A 23,936-nucleotide genomic window follows, 5' to 3' on the forward strand; every position below is an offset into this window, starting at 1 on the left:
ATAGATAGTACTACATTGCTTTGAATTACATCGTTGCATATGCCATTAAGCTAGGATTATCTATTTCTGCAGTAATTTGCACATACACTAGTATTTCTGAGCAGGTGGTTGAATACAAAATTTCACACCTATGTGAATGAGCAACCTCTAAAAATCATCAAGGGCAAATACAGCACAAAATAAATGTTTATTTTATCTCTGTTTACAAAGTTTTCATACAGAGTAGTGCATGCAATTTTAACAAATGTCAATGCAAGTTATTTATTTAGCTTTGTGGTTATGAGTCTTCATTTTGTTGTGCCTTGTGAGCCTTACAGCAATCCAAATACCAGCAAATACCAAAATCCAAATACCAGTGAATGTCTTCACATTAGAGATGACTTTAGTATCAGATCGCTAGTCACATTTAACACTGACACTGATTATGAGGTATGCTAGTCTGTTACCTGCTTGTAAAAATATGTTGTTACATATACAATAAGGATACTTTATTAGTGTATTAGACTGAAAATACAAAGAATGCAAGATAGTTACAACAAGGAAAAACCACTTCTAAAAGCAAAAGCTGAAACCACTGAAACATTCTTTTTGCATCAATATCAAAAGAAGTTCTGGGTTGCAGTGCAGGGAGCAGTCCTCTTGACTCACAAACTAGTCTGTCTTAAACAGTTACCTTATACTACTACTTTAAAAACAATTCTGTGTATAAAGGGGGATAAAGTTTAACTATCTTAATGTGTCTCTTTATCTTGCTGCCTTCCTAAATGTAGTGCCACAGCGCACTTAGGTTGTGCTACTTTACAGCCTTTCAGAATCCTTTGTTCTTTATTTCATTTGGTGCAAAGTAACACTTAGGGACTCAATCAACAATAATAAAACACCTAAATATACACCCTCAGGGTCTTACAACAACCCATTCTGCACACCTTTCAAACTCAGATTTATACTACAGTAGAAGAACAGCTATGTTCTTCAAGTGGCTGCTCTAAGTTATTTTGATCATTTACTAGTGTTACTGAGGATATGTTTTGTTAGTTTGAAACAGAAGTTCTACAAGTCCATACCTCCACATGTTTACAAGAAAGTAAAAGTAGGGTTCTTGCTGTTTAGGTAGCATGATTATATGTGTGTCTCAGAAACATTACGTGATGTTCACATTATAGCAATGCTATTCATGTTATTGGAGACATAGGTAAAAGTGTCCTGGTCCATACAACTGCACTTGTGTAAGCCCACCATTATTAGTGCCATACAGTGCAATCTGCCCAATTTCCTCTATTTCAGCTTTAGTTAAATACACCCTTTTGACTAACTCCTCCCAACCACCTTTTCAAACACCAATGCGTGACGATGAACCTCTGCATCTCAAAGGCAAAAATCAAAGCAGCTGAGGCACAGTCTTTTGCAAAGATACATGCTGACTTAACAGTGAATGATTCTACATTTCAGTGTCAGTATCTTCAGAAGCCAGCATTAAGCCTCCCTGCACCACAGGTGCTGGCCATCCCCTAGCCCTCCCCCACGTCACAGGTTCACACCAAGACTCCAATCTGGAGCTTCTTATTTAAGACAGATGTGCCTGATTCTCTTAATTTCTTTTGATGGGAATCAAGTATAAGATAGGACCTGCTATTTGGCACCATCACAGCCCAGTTTTCACTGAATTCCAGTTTAGTGGCACTTCAGCTCTCCATTATAAACAGAACTTCTGTTCTCTGAATGCTATGAAGAGGGTTCCAGTCTTACAGATAAAAGAAACATGATCATTCCGTTACCCAGAAGACATAAAGGAATATACAAGTTCCACGATATAGTTAGGAATTGCAGGGTCACCTTTAAAACTGTAGCTTGTGCTAGCCTGACATACTTCTCCCTGTGAGCGAGTATTTAGGTATTCATTCCCACACAGGTAGGTCTCTGAAGCCAGTTCAGCTTTCTCTCTTACACTGCAATTTGTGCCTAGAGTAACTGGGAAATTAGAAATGATGAAAGGGCAGCACCCAAATTTTACTCATGAATTTTTGTGAACACTTTTTAAAAGTTACTCATGTTAAGATCAGTTACAAAGTTTTTCCTCATAGTCTTAAAATCCCTTTTATGTATTAGCATTGCACAAAATTGATCTGCAGCCTGTGTATTCTGTATCTCAAAGAATCACAGCAGCCTTTCAACAGCCCTTTCCTGTAATTCCATTAGGGCAATTAGGCTAGCCTGTAACACTTGTACTGTGCCATTATCAAAAGATGCACGCATTTTAGAAACATTTTCATCTCTTTTGTTGGAGTGCCGCTTGAAAAACCAATAATACATCTAGTACAGAAACACAAGAGAAAGGAGGAAAGATGACGAATCAACCCTGAAACCATTTCCAAGTTGTAGTTCCCTGTTAACACCTAACTCTTTTGACCAAAATACACAATATAAGACCAATTACCACTGAGAGGGTTGTAACAAGTTATTGTAAAAATTTCTTAGTATAAGTGTTCAAGACTAGCAGCATTCCTCAATTTTCTTTCTTCAAGGCTGAGTAGTAGTGGAAATACATATCTGAAAGTGCGTAAAAAAAATCCCACAAGATTCTCCCAATTCCCTCTTGTAACCTGTACTCCCATTTATCTGTTCTACTTTCCCATCTTTAACAGCGGACATGAAGTAATTATTACACAGCCCTACTACTGCTTCAACAGTTGGATTTCTCCTTTTGTTTTGCTAAGGTGTACTTCAATTCCTTCAAGTTCTCTGTCAGTACCTCCACCTCATCCATTCGCCCACTATGTTTGGCATCAAATATATAGGCTTTGATATTATCTATCTGTTGGAGAAGCAGTTCCTCCTCTATAGCCTCCTCTTCTGAGATCTCATTGCCATCCTCCACTTCAAAGGGATTGGTCGAAGATCCCTCTTCAAATGGATTCCCAGAATTCCCCCCAGACTTTTGACATGGATTTTCATCCTCTTCAAAGGGGTTTGAAGTACTGACAGATGCTCCATTAGTTTGTTCATCCTCCTCATTCTCAAATGGATTATATTCTTTTTTATCACTTTGTACAATAGCGTTAGAGAAAGAGATCAGTGGAGAAATGTCTTTGGCAAATGGGTTAGCAGGATCTTCCTCTGACAGAGGGGTATCTGTTTCATCTTCAAAGGGGTTTAGACAGGCTGCCCTATTTTGGTCTTTGTCGTGCTGTGGAACGTTCTGGGGTTTGACTGGAAAGATAAAGTTATCTTTAGCTGGCAGCTGTTGAACAGCAGTAGTTTCAGAACTTGGGTTCCCTTTCATCTGAGTAATATCCAAATCCAATCCATGTGCTATCAAGTTCTGATTCTCTTTTGTAACTTCATGCTGATGCTGCTTGACTTCTCTGAAGTCTAAGGAGTGTGTCCTTGAATGTTGAGACATGAATTTGTGGTGTTCTCTTTCCCATTCTTTTTCACAAAGGACCTGAAGTTCCTCCCTCTGCATCTCTTCCTCTTCTGCCTGTTTTTTAGAAAGCTCAATAGCTTTCAGAGTTTGTTGTTGATCATATTCATCCTGAAGCTGCCTCAGGTTCTCTTGCAACATACGGACCTCATCTAGCCGATTAGCTGCTTTTGCTTGCTTAATAAAGGATGTGATGTTGTCAATCTGCTGAAGAAGTGGGTCTGCTATCTCACATTGTCGAGATACGCTAGACGTAGGTAACCAGCCTTCAGATTTCCTGACTGTTCCTTTTTTTAGGTTACTTGCATCACCGTTAACTGCAGCTACAGATCTGGAAGTTGAATCCTTCTGCTTTTCCTCTTGTCTTCTGTGTGCTTCAAGAGCCGCCTAAAACAAACATGTAGGGAGAGAACACCACGATTTATTTTAATATCCATAGGTACAAAAAGTTAGGCTTTATCTACCTTAGACACTGCTGTCACAAACAGATCAGTTCCATTTTTGCTTACTCTGCAGAAAATGGTCGTTTTCGTAATATTACCTAGATGCTTCCCTTCAGTTTATTTGTGAAGGTACTTAATATCCCTTCATATCTGCCTGTACAAACTTGAGAGCAGTGACAGTGCTATACATAAAGCAGAAAATGCCTAATCCAGCTGTCCAAAGAGTGGCCTCAAACTGATTTGTACAGTAACTGTATCACAGTCAACTATAGCAGGTACTTCTGTAATAGAGCACCAGTGTTAAAGATCACTGATGATACTAGCTTTTGGAATGCAATGATTTTTGTTTCTCAACTTCTACCTCAACATAAAGTTGGTTTATTTTACATTTAGTGATGTTCTCCCTCCTAACTGGAAAAGAAATAAATCCCAAACCTCTCTGAAGATGCATCCTTATTCTTGATTATTTTTTAACCACCTAAAGAAGTCTCCGAATTCTACTTGTGCAAATGAACTCCAGAACACAATTTGAAAATCCACATAAGCTAAGATACCTAAAGGCCTTCTGTTGCAGTACTGCAGAGCAACAGCAAAAGTAAGCAAGTCACTGCTGCTTTCTAGAAGTACCCAGCTCTTGGTACTGACCTCTGTCTCTCTGTTCTGGGTAGAAATAAGATGACTGTATTACACAAATCCCTGAAAATGGACACAGAATGATCACCAAAAAAATTTTTTTGAAGTTCAGTGTTAAGGACAGCTATTCATTCATACACACAGAGGTACTAATACGTTAAGATTAACTCTGAGTTGTAAATAATTGTGCATGTCTTTAAGACTTTGAAGGAGGCCCTCATACCAATACAGATCTTAACCTGTCTTACCATATGTAGTCTTCTCTTCTTCAGTTCTTCATACTGATCTTTGGTTGGCAGGGACATTAGGCCAAGCAGTTTTTCCTGGGAAAAAATTGAAATACTTAGTTTTACTTGCAGGCGTTCAGCCAATTTTTTAGGATTTTTTTTTTCCTTGAATATAGAAATACCACCAACAGAACACAGACAAATAAGAGGGACTTCTACACTATAGTTACTGCTGCAAGCCTGAGCATATCGTGGCTGCCTTAACTATACCGCTAGCTAGGCTCAACCTCCACCAGAGACAAAGCAAAGATCTCTTAAGCCCCTGAACACAATACTGCTCTGACTACACTATCGATTCAGTGGAACTACAGAAAAATCCACAGAACTAAACATTCTGTTAAAATAGTTTTAAACCACAGGGATGCCTAGCAAAGAAGAGAACACTACATAAAACAAATTTAGCTCATATGTTTAATTTACCTGAACAAAAAGTGTAGCCGAGTATCTTATCATTCTCTGAAGCTGTAGTGTTTTAGGATGAGGTTGGGGCTCTTCATGCAAGCCTAGATTCAAAATCTTCTTACTGAATCAAAGCAAATGTACAATCTCATCAGTTCAAAAACAAGGGCCAAGGAAAATACAACAGAAAATGAGGCAGACAATATCAAATTAACATTTTCCAATGTTCTTTTAGATAAGCCATTCTAGATATTACAAATTGTAACACTTAAAAAACACAAAAACCCTATGCCTCTATTTGTCTCCTCTGCACTTAAGCTATTTTCACTACAGAGGAATGTATGGTTGGAAAAGGAAGTAGAGCTGGATAGTGCACAGGAACAGCATCTACCTTTCAACATCCTCATTACAACTGAGCAGACAAGTTGACTATGAATAAGCAGGTAGATGTTACAGAAATGTAGGCCCCAACAGCTGAGGATAAGAAAAACTACAGAAAAGTCATTACAGAAGGATATCCAGCACAAGCTGTATTGGAAGAGGAAAAAAAATATATCCTGCTTTTCTTTATTGTTATGATGCACATGAGAGAAAGCAAGAGACAGCGCGTGTACACTTCCTTTACCTTAAGGCATCTATAAATTCATATACTCTTTGAATCTCCACTCTCAAGTCATTTGCATGTTCAAGATTGTAAGTCGTCTCCCCGGCACTAAGAAATAGATACAACTTTATTGTAAGCCATGCATCAAGCTAATAATAAATACAATGCAGGAAGTTATCCCAAGGAGATGTCAACAACTGTAAGGATAGTCAATCCTTTAAAAGGCTTTTATTTTGAGCTCACTGTGTTTTAAAGCCTTTTTGTTCTGACAGAAGTGGAAAGTGATAATCAACTTATCAACATGAAGATTTAGTAGATCATTTTATTTATGATTTTATTATTTACACTCACAGGAGAAATTGGATTTTAATACAAGAAGAATCCCACTATCAATAATATCTAAGATATACAGAACCTAACAAATACATTTATTCTGTATTTTTTTTTTTCCAGGCCACTGGGTGCAGAAAAGAAATGAAACAAAATGAATAAGCAACTATACCACTAAAATAGCTCTCTCTGCTTACGTTTGTCAGAAAGCAGAAGGCTACAACCCCGCATGAGTGTCATACTTAAGATGCTAGCAACTGACTGCATCTACACGGATATCCAATCACTAGAATCCCATATTTATTGAGAAAACAAATTAACATTTAACAGGGAAGACTCTTCACCAGTTTCTAAGCTTCCCTCTCCTTTTATATCTCAGATACACAAAATAACAATCATGCACTCAAAAATAACTTTTCAGGACTCAGTACTAGTCAGAATGAAGTATGCAATGCAAAATCCTTAGTGTAACAAGTCAAGTAGGGAAAACAAAACAAAGGTTTTGTAAGGGTTTAAAGAAATGCAAAATGTGATTGTTGTTACAATCCTTTTGAGGGGAGATCCTAGTGCTCTTTATGAGGTGATCAAACATTGTAATTTGGGAAGGTATCAAGGTCCAAGTCAGCACAGTATACATAACGTATGCATTTGTGCATACTGCTAATTCTCTGGAATTTCCAGTATGTTATTAAAAAAATATTTTAAGTAGTACAAATTTTTAAAAGATTAAAGAAAAAAAACAACACCCCACTTCACATCTCCTTTGGAACAACTTCCAGAAATTTGCTGTACAGCTTCCTTCTTTGCCCTATAAGCTCCTTGAAATCCATCAATTTCAGCAATACCAGAAATGGCAAAAGTGACTTTTTTATAGCCAAGAAATGTAATGTTTTTCCCTCTAGTCTTCACTACTCTATTACATTTCATATATTAAGCACATGTGGCAGGCTTATATTACATTCATTCAGTATGGCAAGTCTTTCAGCAGGTCATTACACTTAAGGACGTAAGTAATGTAAGTCCTAATTATATTCAGTTCTATAACATTAAATTCTGACTATGCTTAAATCAGAAGCTGTATTTAAGACTGATAAAACTATAGAACTTATCCCATTCTACAAGTTGAAAGGCTAACCCTAGCATTTATTACTTTTTTATTATTTTTAAATACAAATTTGTGGGAAGAAACCCAAAAATCCAGGCACCCAAATGATGCACCAAAAGTCTGGAATTAATAATAAGTCATATGCTAATTAGTAATAGATCACAGGGATGGCACTCATCAGCTTTAATAATCTATTCCATTAATTAACATGGGGTTTGGACAGGTATTTGCCTAGATTTTTTTTTTTTTTTTGAGTACTTTCTTATGACCTACACAATCTTGTAGCCTTAGCACACCACTTCTTTACTACTTCTCATTCTTACAGTTGCATAAAAATGCATATATTCATAAACAAAATTAGCAAATAGGGCTTACTTTAGCGATTCTGCCATCTTTATATATTCTGGTGCCTTCTGGTCAACCTTCTCCATACAGAGTCGGAGTTTCTTATTTAAAACAAAGTGTATAAAAGAACTCACGTCAAAACACAGATGTAAGCACATGCTGACATAAGCCTTTCAATGTGCCTATGCACACCCCCAGCTAACAGTGATGAAAGCCCTTGGGCTATTAAGGATCACAGCGCCCTTCGGCTGTCCTCAGAATACAGATGCCATGGTCATGAACAGAGAGAGAATCTCTGTACCCCTGCAAGGTGAACTTGAATTCAGAAGCTATTCTGATGGGAAACTTAGGTAAATTCTAGTCTTAGTTTCTTCATAGAGAGCATCAACAGAAAGTCCCATTAATACTAACCTTGGGACTGGGAGAAAGGTTTACAGACTGGATTGAATACCCAGTGACTGTCAGTACCTGCTATCAAAGCATATTTGAACATAAAAGTTCCAGCCATACACTTGGTCAATTTAGATGGTTCCAAGAAGTAATTCCCACCAGTGTGAGGACAGAGTGCTGACAACATGAGGTTGTACAGTTCCAGTGCAGCCCATTAACAAAGCGCACAGCACATCACTGGTTTAATAAGGACTGTTTGGAGGAATCCCAGTTGACATAGTTCACAATTTTAAGAGAGGCAACACAGAACTGTTAGTTTCAGATGCAGAGAATAAAGCTGTGCCTTAAAATGAGGGTTTAAGTTATCATGGGATATAAGTACTACATGGCACCTGGCTCCATCATTTCAGATTTTTCTATGTGGCATCAACAACCATTACAGTCTATCTGTACACAGGCAAATACTAAGCCATAACGAGCTTGGACATGAGAGAACAAGCTAGAAACCAAGTAGCAACAACTGTAGGTATATATACTGACTATGAAAGCAGCAAGTAGCTTCATTTTACCTCATAGAGTTTCACAATCTCTGGAGTGTATTCTCTCTCATCAATCTGTTGTTCTCTTTTCAGCAGGGTGTCTTTGCAGTGCTGACAACAACGGATTCGGTCATCATCCTTCTCATCCAGAACTGAGCTTACACTGCTTATGCTGCTAATGCTGCCACGGCGGGAGCCATGGACGCTATTAGGTGAAGAGCTTGGACTAGTATGAGAACTCAAGGCCTCTTTGCTGGCACTGGTGAGTTTGCCTAAAAGTTATATACAGGTAATTTTACATTGATTGGAGAGGCCAACAGATTTTACCAACACAAATTAATTGCACTTTTAACTGAAGCTACTATTACCAAGAATAGTAGAAAACTGTCTTGAAAAAGAAAGACATGCAAGGAACCCATGACAACCAGATCTACAAGTCAGAATTTCAGTATTCACTGTAAGATCCTGCTCTATTCTAAAAGCATCTAGAGAGCACTCTACTGGGAACCACTTACATTCTTTATGCCTAGGATAATGTGAGAATGTTTCTGAGTTGAACGTTGGACCTTGCATAGTTACAAAACAGTGTGTGGAAAACAGCAATGTTAATGCTGTACTTATTTTTGTGCTTGAACTCTCTGAAGATCCCAATTAACATCATTTATTTCCACAGAAAATAGTTTCCTCTCTAGATAAGAAAGGAAACTAAAGTTGAAAGTGCTTCTTAAAAGGGGCTTGTGGATGAGTTCCCTTGATGTCAACATTTGGATAATCGTGGTCAAGATTTGAAATATCCATGGTAGTTAAATGTCAAGAACTTCTAGAGTTATAACTCCAAAAATTTATACCTCCAGAGCTATGGTACTCAGTACAATTTTGGAATATGCCACATCTAGTAATATTATGTACTAGTATATTCTAGTAACTTTTTCAGCATTTTGTAACGCTTCCCAATCTGAAGAAGGAACAGAGACAAAGAATATAAAAATCATTCTTACTCTGTTTTGCAGACAAGTGTCTGCATGGAACTGACTGACACACTGAAGAATGAGTTTCCCACACAAACAGAATATTAAGCTTGTTTTCTTGTTGCAAAAAGCCAGGATGCCATTAGCACACTGAGTGAGATAAGGAAAGGAGGAATTAACACTACCCACTGCACTTACTTGCCAAAGGAAGACTGACAAGTTCCATGCACTTCTTGCACATAATGGACCCACAAAGGCGGCAATGGTGACGTCGATTTCGAATACTGAACTTACTGCCACAGTCTGGGCAGAATGGAACATCCTGATCATTGACCCAAGGCACAACAGACTTCTCTATAGCTACAATCAGGTGGAGAGGGGGAGGAATACACACAATGTAAGATATTCATTCAGTTAATTCCTTTGCTGGTAAACTATAGCAGCAAGTAGTCTGAGGTAAGCTCATACCAACCTCTTATTTTAGCGGACTCTGTATTTGCTCTGTCAAACGATGTAAGCTAGTAGAAGACAAACAACAAATTCAAGAAAACTGAACTTTTGTAAGAAAAAAAAAAAAAGGCAAGAACTCCACAACCTCCTAACCCCCCATCCCATCCCAACAGGAAAAGTCTGCCATTTTTAAAAGCCTGTTTCACATCAGATTCCTGCACCCTTCCTGATTGTTTCTAATGCCATATTCAGACAAGTAGTGCTAAACAATTACTGCCAAATCTGCTCCAGTCAGAGCATTTGGACATAATTCTCAGATCATCCAACATTATTGCAAGTAAAAATGCAAATAAATCAGATGTCAGTGGTGGACTTTGCTGAATGACGAGCTGGAAAAATCCTGACAAATGTTAGGGAGAAACTTTGTAAGGTAAAAGATGGAGAAAACATACAGGAAAAAAACAGATGGTTCTTAAGTACATGAAAGCAGCATTTTCAGTTTGGAAACGCTGCATAGAAACAGAATTCATGTGTGCAGTACAGAGTCAGACCAAACTACATAAGGATAAAAAAAAGAACAGTCACTTGTAAAGAGTCATAATTTACTATCCTTTAAAAAGTGCACTGCTGCATAAATGGGCACCCTTCACACTAAAACATGACTACATGTCTAGGAAACATTTAAGAGACTAGAATATTAAAAAAAAAAAAAAGCAGAAAAATTACCTTTTCTAACCTGATTATTAACTTATTGACTTCAACTACATAGTGATCAATCCTGGCTGCTCGGTGTTTCTTAAAATCAGAAAGATGGCTTCTCATAGCACCTTGGGAGAGAGCAGAAAGTTTTCAGAGTCACCTAGGTGTTTTACATGGATTTAAATACATATAAATGCCTCTCGAAAAGCAGCTATCCCTTCTTTTTCACCATTTATTTCTCATGTTCAAATGGCATTTTAACAACATTAGTATCCTAAGTTTTTGTGGTTCTGTTCCACATAAAACGTGTGGATTAAAGCCTAATTAATGGTGTTTTATTTCTACTTTAAAAAAAAAACAACAACTAAGAACACTACATTAAAAGAGAACATCTACAATATTATTATTATTTATCTCCATCCCTCAGTTATATTTGGCAAGCTATTATCAGCTAGCACTTTTCTCAAAACCAGCTGCCATTATTTCCTGACTGTATCTGGAACAAAGCCAAGATGCACGTCCAGTGAATATTTGAGGTCTACACAACAGCACCTTCGCTTTCAGATTTTTGATCATCCTTCTCACTTTCAGAGGTCTGAACAAAATCCTCAATCACAGTTCAGATTTACAGAAATGTCATCACCAAGTACACAGAAAATCAATAAAGCATCTATTTAAGAAATACACAATTCATTCTCAACAAAATTGGGTTTAAGTTTTAATCGTTTTCTTAATAACATAAACCAGATATTGAAAAATCAAAGACACAGACAAAATATAAGTTATCTTTCTTCTGACTGGTAGAACACAAAAGCAGATGTTGCTCTTTGACACTAACTAAACAAAGGATAATGTCACTTCCTCATTCTAATGAAATATGTAAAAAACCCTCCATAGCCGAATTCATAGGAATGGGAAAGCCCCTCTGGCTAACTGAATTCAATCTGTTTTGAAGACATTACAGGACCCCTTTCACAAATCCACCAAATCCTATTCTGAAATCCTTAAGGTTCATATTCCCCACTCTGATCAGAAACCTTCTGTTAATTCATTGCTTAAGTTTATTCTTAGCTACTAATTTTGACTATTTCAGCAGCAATCATGGTATGAAGTCAAAAGTACAATGATCTACAGAACTCAGACTCAAAGGGCAAAGTCCTCATCTGCCAGCAGCACAGGAAAACTCCCAGGACCCACAAGAGACAGTGCTGTCTCCTCTCCCTGAAAACAACCATAAATTTCTGCAATAGTAAAAGGCAATTTCCAGTAACAGTATTTGTAATTAATGGCTCAGTCAACATATTAGTTAACTTTTGCAAAGTTTAAATCTATAGCCACAGTTGTTTTATTTTTGTTTGATTAATTTAAACCTCTTTTTAATGTGAGATTACCTATACCTCAAATTCAAAGAAATAGTTGAAAAAGTTTAAATCAGGGGAGAGGCATTTTGTCAGGCATATAAGCTAACATCTACTTTAACAGTAACCCAAAAGGCAGAGATTTAATATAGCAATAGCTTATTAATCAGAAAATTATCTGTTTTGTTAAAAGCTACAAGATGCATGCAGAACACCTCAAAGCTAGATGAACAGTGCTATATATATCCAGCAAAACTCAACAGCTCAGGTACGCTGAAATAACAATTAACCATGCTCTCAAGGGGTTTGGGTCTTGATTCTATAACACACACACACACACACATTTTCCACATCACCCCCATACAATGTAGGCAGGCTGCACAGAATCAATATGCAAGCCATAACCCCATGCTACAGTAAATCAAGTGCAATACAGACAATTCCATGCAGCTTCAGCAAAACCGTTCAATTTCCCCAGCAAAGATTAAAATCAGAGTTACCCCCCTGCGTATCACTCTAGCTCTCCTACCTACTTCTTGGGGCTCCCACATGTATGGATCTACTCCACCATAGCTGAATGATTCATATCGTTCCTGAGATCCAGAATCAGTTCTGTCATCTTCTTGCTTCAGTAGTTTCTTCTTTGCTCTCTTGGCCTTCTGGACGAGATCTGAAAAAGATAAACCCACATACCAAACAGGAGGCTGTTAGTTACCCAGTATTTGCCATGTGAAACCAGCATGGAATGCTCCCTATCTTTCAACACAAATCTTTTTTCTTGATAAGTCAACACGTCCTGTTTAGAACCAGAGCTTAGTTCAGAGTCACAGGTGACACTAAATGCTCTTTGTTATCTGTCAAAGTAGTCCTAAGGTCCTAATAGCAGATCAGTAGTTTTAGGCACTCCATTCAGGGACATCACTGTAAACAGTAAACCGTATTGAATTGTGGGACCCCATGCCACAGCACACTGGGACACCACGTATGTACTCTCTCTCAATTCCCAGTGATTTGTTTTGGTTTTGAGTGTGTTCAACACTTTCTTTGTATTTTTTGCACAAAGTCCAAGTTAAGAATTTCAATATGCTTGTACATCTAAATAACTTAAAAATTAGAAAACAGATCACTGCATTATTTTCATACAAATGTTAGTGAGAGGAGAGCAGTCTCCTGGGCCAAAAATAAGACTGGGAAATTGAAATTTGAGCATTTTTATTGCCCTTGTATCTGTACTCTCCTCTGGATATTCTATCTTCAAGAATTAGTTCAATTAGAACAACAAAAAAAAATCAGAATGCAATTGAATTTTATATTCAATAAAAGAAGTATTTGGGAAACCTTAGGAAGACTAAGCTGTTGTTTTCTTCATATCACAGTGAAAACCATGTTGTTGTTTTGGCTTAAACACTCGACTGAAGCAAGCATCTGTAATTCACCTACTTACTACAGCGGCGTGCCCATGAAGAGAACGTGACTGCAGTACTGGCCAGTCTACCTCCACTCTCCAAGAAAAAGACAGTGCTAAAAGCTGAGATGTAAACAGACTGATGGAAAGCAAATTCAAGACTTAAGAAATACTCAGTTGGGCTACTCTTAAGGTAGGCTTGTTAAAAACACAAACTTTCCTCAGAAAAGAGACTTTTGAAGTAATGACCGTTGATCTCCAAGAGCAGGGAAAAAAGTAACAGTGAAGACTTTCTTTATGGAACACACAGACCTACCACCATATTTTGCATATCCTTCCCTCCATGTAAAGCAATACTATGTACTAAGGGGGGGGGGGGGGGGGGGGGGGGGGAGGAAGTTGTACCTTAGTTAACAGGAGTAACAAAGGGATTTTTCACACATCAGTAAAAGCCAGTAGTCCACGGCAGAACTCTGGAACGCTCCCTGCATCTACTCCAGCTCCACCATCCAGTCCTTCTCCACCTCTTCCCCACCGCCACCCTTCCTTATCCATCCCCTAGAGTTTTAGCTGCTGTCCAACCAAGGGAGGAATGAACTGGTACCCGACAAGTACCAGAGATCCGCCGTGTTCTGCAAGGCCTTTGACTAACGCTGGGGAATTCCCTTGCCTTACAGCGGAGGGTTCTCTCGCTAAACGCCCAACAACCGAGCACCCACCAGGCCAAGACCCGCCAGCCTCCCGAGCCAGTAACAAAGCGGGAGCGGGGCCCTGCCCGTGCCCGCACGCCGGGAAGGTTGGGGCGCGGCGCCGGGAACCGCGCCCGGCCCGGCCCGGCCCCGGCCCGCTCAGACGAGGCCGTGGCCCCGCAGCCCGCAGCCCCGGCGGCCGAGCGGCTGCCGCTGCCCGCCGCCCGCCGCGCCGCGCCCTTACTTCGGAGCTGCGCCCTGACGGCCCTGTCCTCGCCCGAGTGCTCCTCCTCGTAGTGCGCCTGCAGCTGCTGGAACGCGCGGAGGTCCTTCAGGCACAGCGGGCACAGGAAGCCCTCCCGCACCTCCGCCGGGTCCCCGAAGGGCGGCGGGCAGCCACACGCCATCGCGCCGGCTCGGCTCGGCTCAGCGGCGACCCTGCGGCGACATCGTCCTGCGGGTCCTGCAGCGGGGGGACGCGGGGCGATGGGGCGTGGGGACGGGCCCCCCGCGGCCTTCCCCTGCCCGCCGGGGGGAGCCGGGACTGGCGCGCCGGAAGGGGCCGCGGCGGGGCGGGACCGCGCAGGCGCGGGAGGCGGCACGCAAGGGGCGGGGCTGCGCCGACGGCCGAAGGGCCCCGCCCCGCCCCGCCCCGCCCCGCCCCGCCCCGCCCGGCCGAGGGGCTCCGCCGGCCCTGCGGCCCTCGCCTCGCCCCAGCCCAGCCGAGCCCAGCCCAGCGCAGCGCCGCCTCGTTGCGGCCCGGCCGGCAGGCAGCAGGTGCGTGTCTCCAGCGGCAGGGGGCCGCGGGCCGCCGCCCGCCCCGGAGCAGCAGCGCCCGGCGGAGGGCGGGGCGAGCGCCGGGCCGGCGGGGGGCGGGGACGAGGGAGGCGCCCGCGGGCCGGGCGGGGGGCGAGGCCCGGCCGTCGATGCGGGCGGCGGCCGCCCCCTGCCCGCCGCGGGGCGCCCCGGGGCTGCGGCGCGCGGGGCCGGCGGCGACGGCGACGGCGGCGGCTGCGCTGTCCGCGGAGCGGGACGGGACGGGACGGGACGGGGCCGGCCGCGCCCCCCGGCCGCCTCGCGCCAGCCGCCCCCCGGCAGCGGCCGCAGCGCTCCGTGCTCCCTGTCCTGCCGCTCGGTGCGCTGGCACGGGGAGCGGCGTCGCCGCCGTGCCGGGCCTGACGCCCGCCCCTTCCGCCGCCCGCGCTGTTCAAAGGAACGCGTTGGGCAAGCGCGGGCCGCGGCAGCTCGTCTCTGCCAGCCGAGCAGTCGCGTGCATCGACGACGAATCCTTGCAAATCCCCCCCCCTCCGGCGCTGGTTCCTGTTGAATCTCGAGGGGCAGGAACCTGCGCTGGCCCGCATTCTCCAGCGTGCAGGGGAAATCATCGGAGGGTGCAGTTATACTTCTGCTTGCCCTGTTAGAATTACGGGTTTGGAGGCAGAGATTTTCTTAGGCGTCGATGCTCGTTGTGCTCAGGCATTGCCTGCCTGTTCTGGGTGGATTGTCGCGGCTCATGTCGCCCGGTCTCATGCTCAAGGCTTGGCTGTTCAAAACCGTTCTCGACAAGGGTCGTAGAGGGGGGTGTACTTTCCAAGGCATAAGTTACAAGTAGATGCTCAACTCCTAAGGACTTCAAATCTGAGCTGAAAGATAGCAGGTGGTTCCAAATGGGGCAAGTGGTTCACCTGCAAACTGTTTTAGTAACTGTTTTAATTTTTTTCACATTCGTGCAGCCTGGCCGTTGTGGGCTGACTATTACCTGACCACTGTCAGCACCTTGTCACATTATTAATGAATCTGACCTGCTTTGTATTTATAATTCCACCATCCAGCAAAGCGTTACAGGAAATCAAAGTCTTAAAGCTGAACTGATTTAACCACAAGAGTAATTTAATTATATAGTCAGACTCACTGAATGTTTACGTATGCAGTTTCCTGTTTAGAATTGTTATACTCTACTTTTCAAAACCATGCAGTCATGATTCAGTTATGAAAAGAGAAACAGGCAACTGTGCAAATAATAAGGGCTGTGAGATCTGTGCTTGGATGGGAGGAAATGAGAAGGGTGACAGTGGAAATAAGTTAAAAAGGTAAGAGTAGATGCAGGACTTGTGGTGGTGTGTCTGTAGGTATTTCTGTTTTCTTGTTCCTGGTGTGTGCGTTTTGTTCTTGTAATGAGAAGTGTGGCTCTCTAACGTGGGTGTAAGAAAGGGACAAGAAAAAGGGGTAGGGGGAGAATGGAAGAAGTGGCTGTCACCAGATAGCACAACAAGCATGACTGAGAGCAACTGAGGACCTGCTAGGGGACTTTGCAGTGGATTTTACAGCACATAGGGCTGCTTAGCCATTTGTTTTACTTTTTTTTTTTTTTTTTTTTTTTTTCTCTCCCCTCTTGCAGCACGCAGGATAATCCTGCCTATGAGCCATAGGGCCCTCGTGACTCTGGCAGCTCCATCCTCTCTCATTCTGTCATTCAGAAGTAGTAAGAGTCAGGTAGAAGGAAGAGGGACACTGTTCTGAACAGCAAGCTCTTTCCTTAAATCTGCTTTTCTCTGTAGCGTCAGTAATTGCTCATTTTCAGCAGGGTGGTTTTAAAAGCTCCACACATGAGGGAAATGCAGTGATAAAAGTCCAATAGCCTAATACTGGACTAAACAGTACAGTGAGAAGGACTGTTACAGCAAGTTGTGATGAGGTTGACAACATTCTGGGATGTGTACTACAAATCAAACATTGCACTCACTGAATCTTTAGTCAACGATGTTCTTTTGCATGTTCTGCCTTTGACTACAGACCATGACAGAGCATTTCACCAAATGCGTCTTTCTGAACTACAGATAAAAAAACAATTTGTGTCAGTCGTTTTTGAAAAGAGAAATCTCATTCAACATTTTGAAACAAAAATGCCATTTGTTTTCATGTTTCTGAAGATAAATAGTCTTTAGCACTTTCTAAGGAACTCACTCCTCACTAAATGATTGATCTAATATCATTTGGATCTTTAGGAGAGTATGAGACTGGCAGAGAATCTCTCATAAGGTGTCTCTCAAGAAGAGTTACAGAAGCAACAGATAAAGTTAGCATGCCAGATGTAGTGATATGTTGACTGGTGTCCATTCCCAAAGCAAAATCTGGACTTATGTATCCCTGCTAAAGTGGTGGGAAATAATCTAGGTTTGTGCTGATGTCAGTGAGAATAAAATGTAGCTGCTTGTTGCGTGCTCAGACTCCTAACACTTTGCCAAGCACAGGGTGTTGAAAGAATGAAAAAATCCAGGTCAGCCTAAAACAATCCAGTTTACACTACTAAAAGAAAATAAAACAAACATTTATTTGTGCTCATCCAGCGAGTTGCAATAAGGAGATGGTGATAGAGAACAATGATCTGAAAAGTATCAGGGGATGCATTAAACCTTACTGAAATGCAGCAGGTGCTGTGGCTTATTTGTGAACCAGTATAATAGAGTTATGACACAGGAAAGCAATGTGTTCTAAAGGCTTGCTCAAGAAGCAGAGTCAGAAGTCAGACACACTACTTCCTTAGTCCTGCCATTGGAATGTAAAAACTCAGCCTGCAAAACCCCACTGCCATTATGTACCTCCTCCCACTCTGACACTCAATCCTTAGAAAACACTGAGTAATTAAGTTGAAAAATACGTTTGTGAGCTGTTGGAATACCTAAAACTGAATTTTAGGACTCAGTCGGGTGCTAACTTGGTGGTTGCTACTAATATACAAGAGTAGAGACTTTTGTGGGGATGGAATTTAGAAGATGGAAGCTCTCAGTCCTGTAGCCATAGTGCAATTCTGTCAGAAATGTATTACAGTTAGGCTCGCTTACGCTCTTCAACTTCTTTTAATAACCTTAGTGGCATTTGGAATGTAAAATAATGGAAATTGATCCCAGCAAAAGAGTGGTAAGCATAGACTAGAAGTATTTCTGAATAATACCTGTCTGCTTCTCAAGGAATGCAGTGGAACATCTATGCACAAATAAGGGTTATTCATTGGGAAACAAAAACAAAACAAAAACAAACAACAAAAAACAACTGAAAAATAAGTGTTGAGTTCAATATAGAGTTAGGGTGGAAGCAAAGAGTAGAAAATGAGAATGTTCTTCCTAAATTTTCCCTAAACTAAACAATTACTTAATCTAAATAAATGCTGTGTTTTGAAATTGACCTAAATTCGATTTTGTAATTTAATGGTAAACTTAAAAAAAAAAAAAAAAAAAAAATCTTCTGAAACTGAAAGTTTTGTTTTTTTCCAGTAACCCAAAATGATCACAGTTTGTTCCTTAGTTTTTGATTATAGGTGGATGCCAACCAACGTTTTCCGTAGTTTTTGTTCAGAGTACTAAAAAATTGTGTATTTGTCACTTTTAATGAAACTCATACATTCAATATACTCAATCTGCTTAAAGTAAACATTTTGATACAAAGCAAAGTTGTTTAATTAGTCTGCATAGAGAAGATAGAAGCAGCTACATTTCCATGCCAAAACTGTGTTTTTCCTGTGTTTGCAGACTCATCAATCAAAATTGACAGCATGATTTTTAAGAGCTGCAGCTGACAACTTTTTGAATCCCATTTGTCTGATTTGCCTCTTAACTGCTTCAGTACCAGCAGGACAGCAATCTACACAAATTTATCTGCTCCCTTAGAGCAGAAGAACCTGGCATATTGGTCCTGGGTGTAGTGGAATGTCACCGCTTTTGAATATAGAAGTTGAATTATAAAGAGGAGTGGAAGATTCAAAATTCCCACATGTTCACATTTTGTTTAATGTTGTACCTATAGGATCGGTACACACCATCATGACTAGTCTGTGATCAGTATTCATTTCAGATTTCAAGCAGACCCATATTTGGTTGCATCTCATGTCTTCTTTTTCCCCTACAGGGTTGCTTGTACAGCAGCCAATTCCCATCCTAGCAGCATATCTGAAATTAATAGCCCTCTATCTACCCCCTTGTTGCACAGAAGGAGGAGGCTGCTTGGCAGACAATGATTTGTGGTTCTTTTGCAGGGCTGTAGTTTGTATCATCTTCATCACAACCTGCATGTTCAGAAACCTTCTTCTAATGGTGCGTTTGCTTTTTGTCTTGACTGCTTTGGCTCTGAGAACCCTTCATAATGACCGATTATGTTTTTCATTCGTCTTGGCTTTTCTTTTTCCTCCTCTCTTTACAGTAGCTTATTCAGGCACCCCATAGATCAGTACCAGTTTCAGAATCAAGAGGGAAATGATGCTGGAAACATATGCTTCTCTGTGAAAATTAGTTAAAGCAACAATCGTATTTCAGACATCCGTTTCAAAGCAGGTCACTTTCCCTTTTTTTCCCATTCATTACCTCATTTTCCATATTCCTGGCAGCTATTAAAGTGTCTATACTGAATCATACTGAGTTGCATCTGGCTATGATTCAGTATAGACACTTTAATAAACTAACTTCCTCTGATATGGCAAATCGGATCCTGGTTTACCTCCATCACATTTTGCAGGAGTATTTCTGTGTTTTCCAGATTTTCCCTCGTCCCAGTTCCTGTGAACGTGAGAAGGCACAGTTTCATGGGCTGTGAGTGAAGGAGGAGGGCATCCCCTGAGTCACTGAATGCTGCCCTGTCAGGCTGTCTGGGATGCTGCTTGCTTGTCTGGATCTCTAGCTGCTGGTTCAAACCAACGTGGCTGAAAGGAACTCCAGAGCTGTCTTTGCCTTTTGGCTAGGATCAATCCGTTAGATTAGAGTCTGATGCTCCCCTCTGTCAGGGACCTACATCACGCTCTAGCATGCCAATGTAATCTGTGATCTAGTAAGATTTGTTTCTCATTTACCTTCCCCTTCCCTCCCCGCCTTCATCTCATGTAGGCAGACAAAGCGAGTTGGCAGATAATTGACAAATATCCCTTTCTTTGTTTCCTTCTTAGGGCTTTTAAGCTACAGTGGTTTTGTCAAGGAAAACAAAATACAAATGTCTTCACACAGCTCTAAAAGTAATCTCAAGGCCAGCAGATAAACTGGTGTTCTCAAGGAATTTTCCCAGTTTTTACCAAATGTCTCTGTGCTCAACTCAAATCCTCCCTCGTTATCCTGTAGGAGTGGGCTTCACGTTGTTCATGTTGGGAGGGAAGTGAGACTTCTGCACTCCAATGAACATAGTCTGTACATCTGTTTCCCAAAAACAAAGATTGTCCCCCTTGCACCTCTTCTGTCATGTCTCTGTTCAGACTAGACTCACCCCTCCTTCCGTGCTTCCCTTCCACTTGACTGTTTTTGATCACAGTTTTTATTTATAGTGGTGTCCTGACAGGTACTTTAAAATTGCAGTTGGACATTTAATGTTAAATGAGTGAGTTACCAGGCAAGCAGTGACTCTGCTTCAGCTGTGGCGGTGATGTTTTTAAACTTTCTTCAACTTAGAGTCATTAAAAGTAGCAATAAAGGGGTTTGTTGAAGTTGTATGTCCCTTGGAAAGACTCAGCACATGCTAATTAGAGTGGTTTAGCAAAGAGATCAAGGCTGGTAAGTGTGTGGGAGGGGGCCCAGAGCAATAGTGGTGAGAGGAGTTGAAAATTGCAGGAAATGTTAATTATACAGCTTATTCCCTTCACCTTTCCCCTACCTTTGAAAACAAACCTCATTTTGAAGACGCTTGTGTAGGGTGTTGTTTAGGAATCAAATTCCCTTATGTCTTAATAACTGGTAATATACCAGAAATGTGAAATTGGTGTAGAATAAACAAAGAACTCATCTATGCAGCATTGTTGTAATTAGATCTGGAAATAAGAATTTGCATGCCTGTTGTGCCAGATCAGGGCCAATGCACAGCTTTGATTTTTTATTGTCTATATCCAGGTTCTGCAGAAGACGAGGGATATTTTTCCACTGACTCTTGTGATCTTTGGACCAAGTCTGTTCCTTGCTGTTGTTCCCCAAGGACTCACAGACAGGCAGTGCGCTCAGGGGGCTTTGCCACTTGGAGGCAGAATCAGAACGTGTAAGTACATTTACACGTGTCCCTGAACAAAGCTGGTAACACATAGATATTTGCATAGATGTTAAATTCTAATAAAAGGTGACAGGGAAGGGAAGGTATAAAATAGAAATAAGGTTATATGAGATGTGCAGTTATCAAATTCTTATTTTATAAATAAGAAGTACATATCCGTGTAGTTTGTGTTGCTAAGGGATTGTGCTATATTTGCCATTCAAAGAAGCAAAGCATTACAGTGCAGAAGCTGGTTCTTTTCTGGTTAGTCAAAGTGAAAAGCTATAGGCCTAGATGCTGGATAAGCTTGACAGCTCAATAAATACTCAAGCACTCAGAACCTAAAATATAGCTGATAGAAAAATTAGACTTACATAAAATCACTTGTGCTAGCTCTCACTGGCCACATGGAGAGGACGACACATACCTTCCTTTTTAGTAAGTGGTTGGTTTATTGATAATAAAGTTATTCTGAGAATTAGCAGTAACTGAACATGGTGAAACAGCTGTTTTTGCTGCACATTAACTACTTTGACCTGGGCAGTCGTGCTTCTCTCCCTGACCCAACCCTGGCTTTCTTGTAGCAGTTCCAGCAGCATCCTTGTCTTGCAGGAACTGTGTTGTGTTTTTGCTGTTGCCCATATTTATCCACTTGGTAGTGGTTTTTTTTGTTTGTTTGTTTGTTTTTTTCCTTATTTTGGACATTTTATAGCAAGTGTTCTAGTCTTGTGTAGTACTACCGATCTGTAAGAAGCATCGATTCATTGCAGGAAATGGTATATGAAATGGTAATCTTTATAGAAATCTTTTTTTTTTTTCGCTTGTGAAATGAAACGAGCATTTTAGAAAGCACTGTATAGAGAAAACTTGCTAAAGGAATTTGGAGTGTACGGAATGTTGCTAGCTACCTCCTCTGAGGATTTGTTCAGCACTTTTTAATTAGAAAACCCCTGTCAGTAAAACAGGTCTGCCAGTTGTCACATACATTGAACAGTACGTTGTCTCCAAAGGTAGAAACTGTTTGACAAACAAGTAGAGTGTTGATCAACCTGGGAGTATCTATCTTCCGTCAAACTTGCTGAGATCGTTAATTATTCTTTGTTAGGGTAATTAAGTCATATGGAGGAATTAACTTCTATAACAAAGGATGTGCTCTGAGGCAGAGAGTGGGGAAACAACCATTTTTAGAGAGAACACTCAAGGCATATAACATGTTTTGATGGTATTGAGAAAGGTGAATGTGAATGGAAAACATACTCATTTGTTAAAAAAAAAAAACACATTATAGTGAAATATTGACGTGCTCTAACATCTTTGAGTGTACAAGAAATCATGTGACCAAGACTGCACTCTGTAAATGTGCATTAACTGCAAGAATCAGTAAATCTTGTGTTTAGCTGTGACCAGGAAATCGGACTTCTATTTTTATTCTCCCTACTGCTAGTACAGTGAATGAAGTACATACCTCACGTAATGGCATCTTTCTCTGACAGTAGAAACCTTGAATAAAACACACAAAAGATTTCAGTGTTTGCAGCCCATGATATGAACAGTGCAAGCCCGTGTAGAAGTGTTTTAATTTTGTATAAATTGTTTATACAATTCTATTTGTTTCTATGTGTGCATGTACAAACATAGTAATTGGTCACATCCAGTAGAGCTTAGCTACAGCAAAGCCATCCTGCAAGCATACAGCACAAGACTGGTGAAATTAATTTTTTCGTCTTCAGTGACTTGCATGTCTGTGTGTCTTGCTATATGTTGCACAGAAATCATGGAATTGAGAAGGTTTGAGGAGGTAGATCAGTCAACCTTTCTTCCATTGTTTAAAATGAATCTGCCTCGAACTTAAACCACGTTTTGCTTGCCAAGATCATTCTCAAATAGTAGAAGTTCCCAGTGAGCGAGGTGATAGGGTTTAGCCCAGATCTTTGTACTTGTGTATCATACAGGTAGAAGATTGAAAAAGGGAATATATCTATATGCAAATCACCCTTCCACTTTAGTAGCAAACCGGTTTTAGGTATAAACGTGGGCTGACCAGCATGCAAAAACTTTCCACTGAAAAATATCCCTGGATGTTCATTTATTTTTGTTTAGCTTGGGTTGGTTTTAAGTTTTTCACTCTATTACAGTATGTTTTGCACCACCAGTAAGGACACCCAGAGTTTACTATTGATGTTTATTGAACCATTCATATCAAATAAATACTTTTGGGAGTCCGACCACAGAAGGGAAAAGCATTCCTTTGAGAGGGGAAAAATCAGAAATCTGTATCAGAAGAAAAGATAGATATCAGAAAGAAAATTTGTTTCAATTTTAAACATCTAAGGAGACGGAGTGATTTCAAGAGGAGTGACTGAAATGTGGACACAACAGGGTGGGAGTTCTAGTTTGGGGTGTACACAGCAAAGTTCACAGCTTGGGTTGAGTTGCTCTGGGATTCGTTAACCCTTTGAACTATGCAGCCTCCTAGATGAAATGATTCCTTGGTGCAGTTCCAAGGCAAACTATGAAGCCAGTCATCTAATCTTTTGCACTTGGAACAGTTCCTATCTCTGTTCAGTGCTTACTGTCTAGATAGATTGTAGTGCACAGGGTCTCATTAATATATCATTTAGAATTGAAAACCTACTCAATTTCATTTTGAAATAATTTGCATGTTATACTTTTTTCTTCCAATTCATGTACTGATTTCACTGACATGAGAGGAAGTCATGCAATTATTCTTGAGTAGCAGCTGAACAGATATTAAAGATCCTGTTTAAGACCGCACATAGGATTATTCTGGGGTCTAGGACCATAAGGAACAGAGCACTCTTAACTTCACAGAGTGGGGGAGTCGAAGACCCTCAGTACTTGCCTGGGCCATTCAACTGAT

The 23,936-nt window shown here is 41.0% G+C and overlaps 2 protein-coding genes and 1 long non-coding RNA gene across 9 annotated transcripts in view; 2 read left to right on the plus strand and 1 right to left on the minus strand.

Moving 5' to 3' along the window:
- Positions 1-168: 168 nt before the first annotated feature.
- On the minus strand, positions 169-14,644 carry RBSN (rabenosyn, RAB effector). Of its 3 annotated transcripts, XM_082767886.1 has the most exons (11): positions 14,310-14,644; positions 12,501-12,641; positions 10,641-10,741; positions 9,937-9,982; positions 9,663-9,824; positions 8,527-8,768; positions 7,598-7,668; positions 5,809-5,895; positions 5,205-5,307; positions 4,746-4,820; positions 169-3,808 (listed from the first exon to the last, which is right to left on the minus strand). In XM_082767886.1, exons 1-11 carry the CDS (start codon positions 14,470-14,472, stop codon positions 2,681-2,683), a joined length of 2,319 nt encoding a protein of 772 aa, XP_082624012.1. In that variant the 5' UTR covers positions 14,473-14,644; the 3' UTR covers positions 169-2,680. The 3 variants fall into 3 exon arrangements, with proteins under 3 accessions (XP_082624012.1, XP_082624013.1, XP_082624014.1); XM_082767887.1 differs by lacking the exon at positions 5,809-5,895; XM_082767888.1 differs by lacking the exon at positions 14,310-14,644 and having other exon boundaries at positions 12,505-12,641.
- LOC309881679 lies at positions 8,624-14,283 on the plus strand. The gene is made up of 3 exons (XR_014318169.1): positions 8,624-8,758; positions 13,348-13,569; positions 14,054-14,283. It is a non-coding gene; the product is annotated as an uncharacterized lncRNA (long non-coding RNA).
- Positions 14,645-14,741: 97 nt separating the features above from the next.
- The window catches only part of TMCC1 (transmembrane and coiled-coil domain family 1), a 131,142-nt gene continuing 121,947 nt past the window's right edge, over positions 14,742-23,936 (plus strand). For all 5 annotated transcript variants that reach the window (XM_082768123.1, XM_082768121.1, XM_082768118.1 and 2 more), the window contains exons 1-2: positions 14,742-14,842; positions 20,923-21,064. The gene's annotated coding sequence lies outside the window, so the exon portion shown is untranslated. The remainder of the gene's footprint in view (positions 14,843-20,922; positions 21,065-23,936) is intronic.

Source organism: Aythya marila, assembly GCF_965140915.1.
Source record: "Aythya marila genome assembly, chromosome: 10".
Lineage (NCBI taxonomy): Eukaryota > Metazoa > Chordata > Aves > Anseriformes > Anatidae > Aythya > Aythya marila.

Coding starts and splice junctions, on each gene's coding strand:
- RBSN (XM_082767886.1), bottom strand. CDS start 14,472: ATGGCGTGTGGCTGCCCGCCGCCCTTCGGGGACCCGGCGGAGGTGCGG. Junction 5,308..5,808: donor GAATTTATAGATGCCTTAAG/GTAAAGGAAGTG, acceptor GCTTTGATTCAG/TAAGAAGATTTTGAATCTAG. Junction 3,809..4,745: donor AGAAGAGAAGACTACATATG/GTAAGACAGGTT, acceptor TGTTTGTTTTAG/GCGGCTCTTGAAGCACACAG.